The sequence below is a fragment of the Hylobates moloch genome, unplaced genomic scaffold (genome assembly GCF_009828535.3).
Source record: "Hylobates moloch isolate HMO894 unplaced genomic scaffold, HMol_V3 SCAFFOLD_23, whole genome shotgun sequence".
NCBI classification, from domain to species: domain Eukaryota; kingdom Metazoa; phylum Chordata; class Mammalia; order Primates; family Hylobatidae; genus Hylobates; species Hylobates moloch.
Window position 1 is genome coordinate 3,281,720 of NW_026652298.1, and position 12,950 is coordinate 3,294,669.

The 12,950-nt window shown below is 43.6% G+C and overlaps 1 protein-coding gene across 3 annotated transcripts; it reads left to right on the plus strand.

The window, feature by feature from the left end:
• The first annotated feature begins 868 nt into the window (after positions 1-868).
• On the plus strand, positions 869-7,288 carry FST (follistatin). 3 transcript variants are annotated; one of them, XM_032144558.2, is made up of 6 exons: positions 869-1,116; positions 3,068-3,259; positions 3,690-3,908; positions 4,257-4,481; positions 5,156-5,386; positions 5,845-7,288. In XM_032144558.2, coding segments are annotated over exons 1-6 (954 nt in total). In that variant the 5' UTR covers positions 869-1,031; the 3' UTR covers positions 5,847-7,288. The 3 variants fall into 3 exon arrangements, with proteins under 3 accessions (XP_032000449.1, XP_032000447.1, XP_032000448.1); XM_032144556.2 differs by having other exon boundaries at positions 6,109-7,288; XM_032144557.2 differs by having other exon boundaries at positions 1,032-1,116; positions 5,159-5,386; positions 6,109-6,307.
• The last annotated feature ends 5,662 nt before the right edge of the window (positions 7,289-12,950 follow it).

Consider the following 12,950-nt stretch of genomic DNA (forward strand, 5'->3'; position numbering starts at 1 on the left):
AAAGAAAGGGAGAGGGCGAGGCTGTGGTGGGGGGAGACCGGGCCTGAGGTGTTAAACATTTTTGTTTGCTTCTGACTAGTCCAGACGAAGGGCCGCGTCTCGGTAGCGCTCTGCCAGGGTGGAAGGTGCCGGGGCCGGGGTTCCTAGCAACACCTCTGGGCTTGGGGTGGCTGCAAAGTCAGACACTCACAGACCCAGACACAAAACCTCGCGGGTCCCGCGCCCAGGCTGCGGGTGCCCGGAACCGCCGCGAGGCCGGCGCGCTCGGACCCGACCCGGGGCGGGATATTTGGGCAGCCCGGGGCTCTCCGGGCGTTTGCAAAAGTCTCTTTGGAGCTGAGGAGAGGCAGCACTGAGACAAACTCCCGAGTTCCCCCCGCTACCCCCGCCGCCGCCTCCAGCACCCCCACCGCGCCCTCCCTCTCACACTCGCGCGCGCGCGCACACACACACACACTCACACACACACACCCGCCACCCCGAGCGCGCCGGCGCTGCCGGCGAGCGGCGGCGAGCAGGACTTGAAGTGGGTGTTCTTCCCCACTCCCCACCCCCGACGCGTAGCCCCCAACCCCCGCCCCGGTCGCCTTCCCCCTCCCTCTCGCTCCTACGCAAATAAGAACTCGACGATTCCCCTCCATCCGTTTTGATTTCGGGCACCTACGAAAGATAATTGGGAAGGGTTTCCAGAAGGTGGGAAATGTCACCTGATTCACACTGAACTTTTAAAAGCTCCCCACCCCCAAAGAGCAGCGCACACCCTCGCTCGCGGCCGCCCTCCCACAGCCCCAAACACTGGGAGACCGCCCACCGCAAACCGCGGAGACCCCCGTCTAGATTTAAAGCGCGGCTGCGCCCGGCTTCTGACGTCCATTGAATCGCGCGGGCGGCCGGCGGCGAGCGCGGGGCTGCGCCGGGATCGCTGCGCCCTCCGCCGCTGGCCTCTGCGACGCGCGCCGCTCGCCCGAGCCACCCGCCGCCGCGCCGGCTCCCCGCGCCGCTGCGCTCCTCGCCCCGCGCCTGCCCCCAGGATGGTCCGCGCGAGGCACCAGCCGGGTGGGCTTTGCCTCCTGCTGCTGCTGCTCTGCCAGTTCATGGAGGACCGCAGTGCCCAGGGTAAGCGAGTCGGGATGCGCTGGGGAGGCTCGGCTGAGGGCGGGGGGTCGACTTTTCTGTGGTCTCCACTTGGTCTGTTCTGAGCAACGCTGCTCTCGGAAGATGTTGGACCAACTTGGGGACTCCGGGATGGAGAGGAGTGGGAAAATTGTAAGCAATGACACTTTAGGACTGGGAACGGAGTTTGGAGCTCGATTATCTTGAAAAAGGAAAGGGAGCGAGCTGGGGTCTTAGTAGTTAAGGGTTAGATGCTCCAAGTTCTGGCCATGATAACTTTAACTGTGATCTCCTCTGGCTCTGAAGAAGGGAACAAGTATCAGTAGTAGCCTGGAGATTTCAGTCGACCCATTTGCAGTCTCATCTCTCTCCCTCCCACATCTTTCGGATACTTAAAAAAAAAAAAAAAAAAAAAAGGAAAGAAAGAAAAGAAAACCTGGGGGTTTGGGGGAGAGATACTGAATTTTATTTGGTGGCTGGGGGACGTGGTTTCAGAAACTTTGCCCAAACTTGGAAATGTGGGTGCTGAAAATTTTCAAGGGAAGTAGCTTTCTGCCTAGTGGATGCTTCTTCCAACCCCATCCCCCATCCTACCCCCCCCCAAAAAAAGCCAAATTATTACCCCAAAGTGCTTTGAGCACTTTACAATTTTTTTCCCCTCTGCCTCATTCTTCTTTCTGACTCTTAGCTTTCTGTAAAACAGTGAGCAGCCCATAACTGACTTAAATTCTGAAATGGGTTAAGAGCAAATTTCTGAAGCTTGCCTTTTAAAAATAGATTTGTTTATTTCAATTAGTCTTTGGGCAGAATGTTCAAAATAATAATAGCAGCTTGCGATCCAATGATTTTCAAAGTCATATTGGTGATTCATGAGAAGTCTTCCCGACCCAAATCCGAACATTAAAAAGGGGGAAGAGGGAAAAATCACTTGCAAATATTTCTTGCTAGGTATGAGATAGGTACATATAACCGTGAAATGGTAGGAAGCCTTCCCCCTTCCCCCCCACCTTAAGGCATTACTTTCCCTGCTTCAGCGTTAACATTTTAAGTATGTTGTAAACTGCTCTCCTGGGCACTGCCCCTCGCCGTCTGCACGGCACTGCGCAGGGTTGCCCGCCTTTAGGGGAGAGGCTCTGCCTGGTGCCCGGACGTGGGCGCGGAGGAAAGCAGCCCTCGGAGATTTCGAAAGATCGCGGTAGCCGCGGGCGTGCTCCGGTCTGGCGGATTGCAAAACGGGCCCGTCGGGCTGGCTGCGCCTGGAGGCCGCGCAGGGTAGCTCCGGGCTGGGCCGGGTTGCTTTTTTGCTTTCATTTTTCAGAAGTGCCTTTTGCTTGATCTGTTTCTCTCTCTCTCTCTTTCTTTTCTTTCTTCCTCTCTCTCTCTTTCTTTCTCTCTTTCTTTCTTTCTCTTTCTCTTTCCTTCTCCCTCTCTCTCCCCCCATCTCTCCTCTCTCCTCTCTCTCATTCTCTTACTTTCTTAACCCCTGTCACAAATAATTCCTGTACCGCCTACATGAAACCAGCATGTAAAAACATCCGTCGCATCCTGTTTTTGTCAGGTTCTTTAATCTGCTCTTCGAGTCTCTGCAGGTTATGAAATGGGACGAATAAAAGTAAACAGTCTAGTAAAAGTCAATGCAAGCTGCACGTGTTGTGTCTGGGTCACTGGTAACTGACATTGATATGGCTGGGGCGCCCTGTCTTCTCCCTCTCTCCCTCCCTCCCTCTCGCCCACCTCCCATCTCCGTGATCAGGGCTTCCCCCCCTTCTTTTTCCACCCCTCCACCCCTTTCGATTTGTTTCCTACTTTTCTCCCACGTCTCTCTCACTTCCCCTCCTCCACGCTCACCCCCTCGCCATCCCCGCCGGATCTCCTTCGCTAGCCACCTCGCTCTCCCTGCCCCGCCACCGCTCACTGCTCACTCACCCACCTCCCCACCCTTGTCTCTTCACAGCTGGGAACTGCTGGCTCCGTCAAGCGAAGAACGGCCGCTGCCAGGTCCTGTACAAGACCGAACTGAGCAAGGAGGAGTGCTGCAGCACAGGCCGTCTGAGCACCTCGTGGACCGAGGAGGACGTGAATGACAACACACTCTTCAAGTGGATGATTTTCAACGGGGGCGCCCCCAACTGCATCCCCTGTAAAGGTAGGACTCCTTCTTCCCCACTGGCAGGCCCACAGTAGAGGGCGTCTTACCCTTAGCTTCCCCACTACCTGGCTGGGGTTTGGGAGTAGGAGAGCTTTGTTCGTGGGCTTCCCCTTCCTGTCCCTTGCCCTGGTAAGCCGGGCAGACTCGAATTCTGCCGGTTACAGGCTGTAGGTAAAACACGCCAGACTTCTTAGCCAAGTGTGGTGGTGAAACCTGCCAACCTGTGCTCCTTAATGAGAGAGATCTGGGTGTGGGGCACAGCCCAAGGTCCACACTCTCACCAACTCCCAATCTTCTAGGAGAGAGCCTGGGGCCCCTCCAGCGCAAACTCAGGGCTGCATCATTGCGCAAGGCACCCGAAGCCCTCCTGGCTGACCTGCAGACTGCCTGGCTCTGGTTTTAATCCATGCCTGTTTCCAACTCACAGAAACGTGTGAGAACGTGGACTGTGGACCTGGGAAAAAATGCCGAATGAACAAGAAGAACAAACCCCGCTGCGTCTGCGCCCCAGATTGTTCCAACATCACTTGGAAGGGTCCAGTCTGCGGGCTGGATGGGAAAACCTACCGCAATGAATGCGCACTCCTAAAGGCAAGATGTAAAGAGCAGCCAGAACTGGAAGTCCAGTACCAAGGCAGATGTAAAAGTAGGTCCTACCCTGTTGAGCAAGACTGGATCTGTCCCCTCCTCCAGCTTTGTACCTAAAGTAGACCCTTTAGAAGACCCTTTGGGGATGGTGCAGTCCACAGTAAGAGCCTGATAATAGTAATACTGAAACCAAATAAAGGAGTCCTTTTCTAACCTCTAGAGACTCATTAAGAACACTGAGAGGACCAACCTAGAGTCATAGATTCTCTCTTGAAAACTACAGGGCTCCCAAAGTGCCTTTTGAAAGCTGGATGCTTCAGTGTCATGATTTCCTTGGTAACTTCAAGTGCTCACTCCCTAAGGACTAGAAGGTACCTATTCATGTGTGTTTCCTTCTTTGTTCCAGAGACTTGTCGGGATGTTTTCTGTCCAGGCAGCTCCACATGTGTGGTGGACCAGACCAATAATGCCTACTGTGTGACCTGTAATCGGATTTGCCCAGAGCCCACTTCCTCTGAGCAATATCTCTGTGGGAATGATGGAGTCACCTACTCCAGTGCCTGCCACCTGAGAAAGGCTACCTGCCTGCTGGGCAGATCTATTGGATTAGCCTATGAGGGAAAGTGTATCAGTAGGTATTCTGGATTGAGGAAGGAAAAAGAGAAAACGGGCTAGTTCTAGTATTAAACTGTGGGGTTAACTAATAAGTAAAGCCCAAGGTGTCCCCAAACACCATAGGGAGAAATACGCTGCAATTTGGGGAAACTGTTGTGACCACAGCATTCCTCATGGAAACCATTGTCTTCTGGAGGCATTGATACACATATTCAAATGCCAGCAGGAAGCAAGGAACAGTATTCCGTCTGAGAAAACTTAGAACTCACTCAATTTTACACATTTTTTTAAGTGCCAGACTTGCTGGAAGCGAAAAATAATTACTTAGCAGTTCCAGAAATCTGTTGTCAGATTCTAGTAATTAATGGAATTCTTTCTTTTGTAAAAGATCCCACTTGTGGTAAATAATAAGATATATATTTAACTTGAGAATATTGTAAAATCCCGTTCTTAAAAAAAATACTATTTTAATGCACTAATATAGTATGTAAGAAACTGCAGGGGTTTTATGTGTGTGTGCATTTGAGTTTCAGTTTTATTATCCAGCATTTTTGCATAATATCTCCATTACCCCCATTAGTAATAGGATATTACTATTATGTTTATATTTATTGATAGAGGACTAGAGAAAGGGAGAAAAGGGGGATATGGGGAAATCAGTTTACTCATCACAGATGTATTATATCCTAGAAGCAAAGTCCTGTGAAGATATCCAGTGCACTGGTGGGAAAAAATGTTTATGGGATTTCAAGGTTGGGAGAGGCCGGTGTTCCCTCTGTGATGAGCTGTGCCCTGACAGTAAGTCGGATGAGCCTGTCTGTGCCAGTGACAATGCCACTTATGCCAGCGAGTGTGCCATGAAGGAAGCTGCCTGCTCCTCAGGTGTGCTGCTGGAAGTAAAGCACTCCGGATCTTGCAACTGTAAGTGCGATTTTTAACCTTGCTGCCATTTAAGGCTTTCCCAGGCAATCCCTAGGGAATGGACACTTACAAAGCACGCAGATCTCCCATAAATCCATTTCTGTTCAAATTAGGTAGCGGCTAAGTATCACCAGCAATTCAAAAATCCACAGAAAATTCTCTGCAACGTTTCTTGGCTTTTAGGACCTATCCGGTGATCATCAATGGGGTTGCCTCTAAAAATCTATTTCCAGTTGTTTTCCCCTATTTCTTGTGCTTTGGTAGTGTGCTTTGCTGTTTGCTTTATTAACATTTGAATCTAAACTAACTGCTTCAAAAGTTTTTTTTTTTTTTTCCAACGACAGCTTCATATTATCACACATGGGCTGCTGCTTTTTGCAGTTGCCTCTACTAACTCTGAATTAAGGACCCAAAGCAGTTATACCTAGAACACAAGAGCGCTTTTTATCTAATTTCAGGAATCTGCCCGTAAAACCTGAGCCATTGATTCTTCAGAACTTTCTGCAGTTTTTGACTTCATAGATTATGCTTTAAAAAAATTTTTTTAACTTATTGCATAACAGCAGATGCCAAAAACAAAAAAAGCATCTCACTGCAAGTCACATAAAAATGCAACGCTGTAATATGGCTGTATCAGAGGGCTTTGAAAACATACACTGAGCTGCTTCTGCGCTGTTGTTGTCCGTATTTAAACAACAGCTCCCCTGTATTCCCCCATCTAGCCATTTCGGAAGACACTGAGGAAGAGGAGGAAGATGAAGACCAGGACTACAGCTTTCCTATATCTTCTATTCTAGAGTGGTAAACTCTCTACAAGTGTTCAGTGTTGACATAGCCTTTGGGCAAAAAAAAAAAAAGAAAGAAAAAGAAAAAAAGAAAAATATATTGTCCATACTGTAAATAAGTGTATGCTTATTTATTTGGGGGGAAAACTATACATTAAAGGACCTTTGTCCTAAATCTCTCTCCCAGGCCATCTTGTTACTCATTGGACATGGAGAGGCATTCATTGTGAGGTCTACTGGATGAGGCCCATAGTTGAGACTTGTAGACATTTATTTATACTGTGTCATGTTTTATAATTTATACATAAAATGTCTGGTTGACTGTATACCTTGTTTTTGAAGAAATTTATTCGTGAAAGGAAGAGCAGTTGTTATTTATTGTGAGGTTTCTTGCTTGTAAAGTAAAAGCTTTTTTTCCTTGTAAACCATTTAAGTCCATTCCTTACTATTCACTCACTCATCTGTCTCCCTTCATTTCACTGTTAGACTCTTTCCCACTTTCAACAAACTTGCATGTCAGTTTCTGTCATGTTTATTTATTGGATTCTCTGCTGCCTGATCTGTACATACATGATCCCTCGGGTTTTGTTTACAAGGAACCTTGACTGACCAAAAGGCATTATAACTCTGACTCAAATACAAGGTACAGAAGATAAGCATCTTTGAGGAAACTCCTACTTCAGTTCTTTTGTTATGACGAAGACATTTGTGAGAGAGGAGATGATTAGAATTCTAGTAATGTACTTTTAAGATGTTACAGATACAAAGAAATGATGTGGGTGTCAGGAGACTAAAGGATGTTGAAGGCTACACATTCAACCTTTTGTTAGGTGTTTCCTTTAAGCTACTCAGCTGTACCTTTTAAATTAGTTCTTTTTCAACCAATGTGTCACTAAAAGTTATATCAAAGCTTTATCAGTTCAAGTTTCTTGCTTTTCATAATACTTTTTTCTGATGCAATTTTATATTTTCAAACATGGCAAGTTAAAATATAAATTCATTTAAATATATAGTTTTGTACTTTTCTACCATGTAAATGTGCAATGTATATAAAAGTTATAATGTGTATTTGTAAATAAATGATGAGTGAAAAAATAAAAAAATTTTAAAAAGCCAATGGTTTCAATTCCTGATGATGCAAAGAAGTTATGTGGACTTTTGAGTAAACATGTGTATGATACCTTTGCTGAGGAATGTAGCTATCTCTGAAATTACATGGCCAGGGCAGTAGAAGCTCCAGAGTGAGGTTAGTTACAGATCACTTCACTGGAGCTTGAAAGATAAAGGGATCTGAGGTCCAGCAACCCCATTGTAGGAGTGGCATATACCTGTCACTAACCACAGAAGGAACAGACTGTAGATGTGGGTTCTTTCCTGCAACATACCAAGGCTAATATTTCCTCTTTAAAAACACCATCGTTTTAGCTGTCCTTGTTGCAAGCTCATCACCATAGCCAGGAACACCCTTTATCTTACTTTCCCATAAATCCAGTGCAGTTTCAGTCTTTTAAAAAACCAACACACATCACAAGGAAAGGTAACAACAGATATAATATTTGACAAGCACATTCTAGAAATCAGAATATCAGCTGCAGAAGTAGACATTATAGTGCTGGAATGCTAGGGACTTGATGAGGTAAGGATGGGGTGGAGGTGAATTTTCACAGTGATGTCCATGGCTTATAGGGATCAAATAATGTCACTCATTGTAAGAGGAAATGTATCAATATTTCAGTTTACACTAGACACTATTAGAGCTTCAGAATGGTGTTTGGGACATCAGTCAACGGTCCTTGTAATACATAGGAATACATAACTAGATCATAAACATAAGTTTCCAATTCATTGTGTGCTACATACTCAAAGCCTAAATATATTAAAGATATCAAAGAAGTACAACATGCGAGCCTCAGACTGGCATTTGAGCCATCATTCAGTAGTCCTTATAATATGTTATAATGCATAGGAATACATAACGAGCATCAACACAAGTTTCCGATTCAATTCCAATTCCAATTATGTACTTACATATTCAACGCCTAATTATATTTAAAATATCAGAAATTCAAGATGTAAAGAAGTATCAGGACTATGGGAGGGAAAGAGCAAAGTATAGTCAATATTACCAGCATTGCTAAACAATAATAAACAAACATATCATTTCTTTCAAACACCATGACCCAAGTTCTTCTTAAAAGTTTATCCCTTTTGTGAAAAGCCTCTTTAATATGAATAGTTATTCAAAATTGTTGCCAGAGACTGTTGGCTCTCAACTGTGGCCACCTAATGAGAAAGTTGGTGGAGGTAGAGGAACCTCTTCAGTAGACAGTTTGTATAATGATTAGGGCCCTGTTGGATCTTGTTACCTTTAAGCCCTGTGTTCCCCAAAAGGAAAAGAGGTGTAGAAAACAAACAGGCTGCCATTAACTGCAAAAGACAAGGGTCGTAACTTCTCCAGTGTAGATTAGCTACTGGCTTGCCACTAGAGAGAGGCTCTCGGGAAACGAAACGGGCAGATATGGTTTCACAGCCCTTCCTGGAGTTGATTTGTTGCTTGATCCTGGGATGCTACAGATGCTTTAAAGCTGCCATTGACGATCAGAGTAAAAACGTCAAATTTAACAGGCACCGATGTGTGTCTTGGCAAGGGGAAGTGATAAAATCAACAGCTTGCCTTAGAAAACATCCAGATTATTTATTTAAAATTTTTATTCCAAATTTGTCAGCATCAATCATTCCTCTTAAACACTAGACAGTATCTCATTTTCCTCCTTGGAGTTTTCCACTTTTCCAGTCACCTAGCATTACACTTATTAGTACCAAAAAAATAGAAATCTCTTTTAAAATTAAAACTAGATTAATATCTTTAGACTATTGTTAGAATTTCAACTATGGCCCAAAAAAGTCTAATTCACATGCATATAGTGTAATTAATAGAATGGAATTACAAAATATAAATTAATAATAAAAGATCTGTCAGAAGCCTAATTTAAATTAAAATGCTTATATACTACATGGGATATGATTCCTCAAGTATAGCAAAAATAAAGTCTGGCTAATTAAAGTTACTCTCAAATGGGATAGCTAAATGCAGTAACTGACCTTTGATCAGATCTTGTTCCTAAGGAAAATAATGCTGTAAATAACAATATTGGGCCAGTTGATAAAATCAGAATACTGTCCAAAGTTTAAACTATTGCATCAATGTTAAATCTACTAAAATTTGATTACTCTGTTGTGGTTATGTGAGAGAATACTCTGACTCAGGAAATACACACTGAAGTATTTTGGAAAAAGGGCCACAATGTATAAAACTTACTCTTAAATGACTTAGAAAAAAAATTATAGGTTTTATTATTTTTTTCACATGGATGCAAAGAGGGACTACATGAATGATAAAGGAAATGGTATAAAATGTTAACAATAAGCGAATCTGAATAAAAGCTATAGGGTATTTTTAGCACTATCTTTATTTTTGCAACTTTCCTATGAGTTTGAAAATATTGTATATCCAAATAAAAAGTTAATGCTTTTTTTAAAAAGTCATTCTCAAGAAGGAGAGGTGCACAGCAAACTGCTTCTCCCCATTCTCTGGGAAAAGAATGAAATATCAGCGTCATTTAAAAAAATGATTTTGTATGATAAAAAGACTGGAAAACAATTCCAGTGACTTTAACAAGGCTACTTGGGGAATTCACATGTGCGGTGAGAGAATTTCTAACACCTAAACCATACCCAAACTGAGAAACAGACTTTTCTATCATCATCTTAAAATTTAGAATGATTAGTACCTTCATTGTAACACTCCAAACACCCAACATCCTCATTCTCCCCACTGCTTGCTATATATTATTTGACAAGCAATTTAATCCCTATGTACTTCAGTTTCCTCATCTATGTAATCACAACAAGGAAAGTCTCTCTCTCATTACAGTGTTGTGAGGATTAAGAGATATAATGTGTAAAGTGCTTAGATTCGTGCCTGGCACTTAAAAAACGGTCAGAAAATAAGTGTCCTCTAATATTATAATAACTATGATTAATTAAAGAAAAAAGGTGGTATAATAACTCATCAATCAAACCTTACCTTGAAAATGCAGTGAATGAGAAATGGTAGAGGAACCTCTTCAGTAGACACTTTGTATAATGATAAGTGAGCCCCAGTTCCCTGATACTCCAAAAGCAGCCAGAATACCCATGCCTCTGTTAGGGCTTCAGGGAAGCCCTGTTCCCCCAGCATCTCCTGGGCAGAATTCTCACATACAACATATATCAACATATAACATATATCAGTCGAGACCAGAAGCCCAAGCGGAAGCCATTTTTAAAATGGAAGGTAAGCGTACTTTTAAAGTATTTTATCCATGTTAATATTTAATAAAACTTCATGAAGTTCTAGGTGATATGGCAAAAGTGTACCTTTCAAAATAAAACGTTTAGATATATTGTTTCCCATGAAATTTAGAAAAAATTCACTCACTGTCTGAAATTTTCAAAGCCACAAAAGGTGTCTTTTGTCCTTTCATTCACACTCTCAGCACAATTCCTGGCAGTACAATAAATTAAATCAGTCTTCTTTAATTTTGATACGATTTCATGTAGGAGGACTATAGACCCCTAAAGATAATAATAGGATAAACTATTCCCAAACTGTCTCAAAAATCCGAATATAAATTGTGCAGTTGCCAGATATGAAACAATGCACCCATTATACAATTAATAAACTTGTTTATTAGAGTTTTCAAAACCTGGGTCCTAAGAGTAACATGTTTCCCTTTTTCCCATTCCATTTTCCATTCAGAGCAGCCACACAATTCTTCTTCAGCCAAAAGCTGTCGTGTAAATAGACACCAGGCATGTCTGCCCTATGTAGTCAGCAGACCTGCCCAGACATGTCCAAATCCCAGCTTCTATTTTACTGGAATCCCCCCATGAATACTGGACGGTTCCTGGGGTTTGCCATCCTTAGACCTCAGATATCTTGGCTGGTATCACCAAGATTCCTGTGGCAGAGTCCTTCAGATACATACTCTTTGGATTAGACCAAATGTAGTCCTGGCAGTGCTGTGTCATTTTTCTATTTTAAGAAAATGGCCAGGGAACCAACTGGCAATGTTGGGAACCAGATATACTCCCACCAAATATCTCTTGTACTCACTCCCCAAGGACTCAAGTCTCTGTCTAAAGAGCAAGTATACACTTTTCTTAAGAATATTGGGCCCTAAGAAGAAGTTAGAGGCAAAAGTCACAATCCTGGTGAGAAAGAGGGGGCTCTACGTTGATTCCAGCTTGGAAAAAAAAGATCTTGGTAAATCTCTTTTTCAGCACACACACACAAAAAATGGGATGATAATGGTCATAGTACAACTCATAAGCAATGATAACAACAGAAGACCGAGATGAAGGCCAGTCTCTATAGTTTCTGGAGATTGCTGTGGGCTTATGGCTCAATGAGAGCAGGTTGCAGAAGTGTTAGATTACTCAAAAGGCAGCAACACCTGGGACTTCTAAGATAGCGTCAGTGCCCCAGGAGAAGTCATCAAATCGGACTTAGAGCACTTTGTTCATTGGGCATGTGGAACAAGAGCCTAGTAAATACAATTCCCAAATAGAAACAGTGCTGCTGAAGGTGTAGTGCCTAGACCAAGAACACCAGAAAGATCTGGGAGCTTGTTAGAAACACAAGTTCTTGAGCACTATCCCAGAACCACTGAAACTAATTTACTAGGGTAGGGTCTGGGAATCTATGTTTTAACAAGCTCTCCAAATGATTCTAATGTGTGTTAAGGTTTGATGACCACTACTCTAAAATCATTTCAAGCTCCAAGTGAGCCCCAGTTCCCTGATGTTCCAAAGGCAGCCAGAATACCCATGCCTCTGGTAGGGCTTCAGGGAAGCCCTGTTCCCCCAGCGTCTCCTCAGCAGAATTCTCACATATAACTTGGTCCTGTGTGACAGGGATGTACCTGGTGGTGGCAAAGGCATTTGGCCATAAAAATCATCACAAGGCATATTTTTCCTGATAGAATATCGTCATCCTCTACCATCTTCCCGGTGAGACTAAGAGGTATAGATGCATCTCCGCCATCGCTTCCAGCCATATGAATTAGGTGGTATGTTTGTCAAGAAGAGACTAGAATTTTGAATGAAGGGTAGTAACATTCCAACTCTGGTTTTTCACTAATTGGCGTTTGGTCCACTTCCCTTCTCTGGAACTTACCTACAATTTCTTTGAGTTCTGCATCATCCCTTAGGATACTACTTCAGCCTCATCCATCGGTCAAGAAACCAAAACTGCTATTAGCCTTACCACCTCTTCTAAGGACAGGGAGATCTAAGCAACCTGCTGCACTAGAAACATAGGCTCCAGGCAATGGTAAGTGAGACCTTCCAAGGGATGCATGCAGAATAACAACGCCCCAAGGTCCATTGCCTGAACTAAGAGGTGAAAGGGCCTCTCTCTCCATTTTCTTGCTATTCCACCCTTCCTGGTCTTGTATCATTTTCCACCTCAATCACCTCAACCATCCTCTTCACCAGAACCTTGGGTCTGTGAATACCTACTCATTTTCCCACACCCTCTGGCTGAAATCCTAACTACTAATGAGTGAAATCCACCTTCTTCACACCTATCCTATGCTGCGGAGCAACAGTGAAATCCTTCAGTGCCACTACACAAGTATGGGATCTGATCTCAACTGGGTTATTTAGCCTCCTGAGCAGTATTTTATAAATATATATCTATTATATATATATAATTTTATATATATTTTATATAT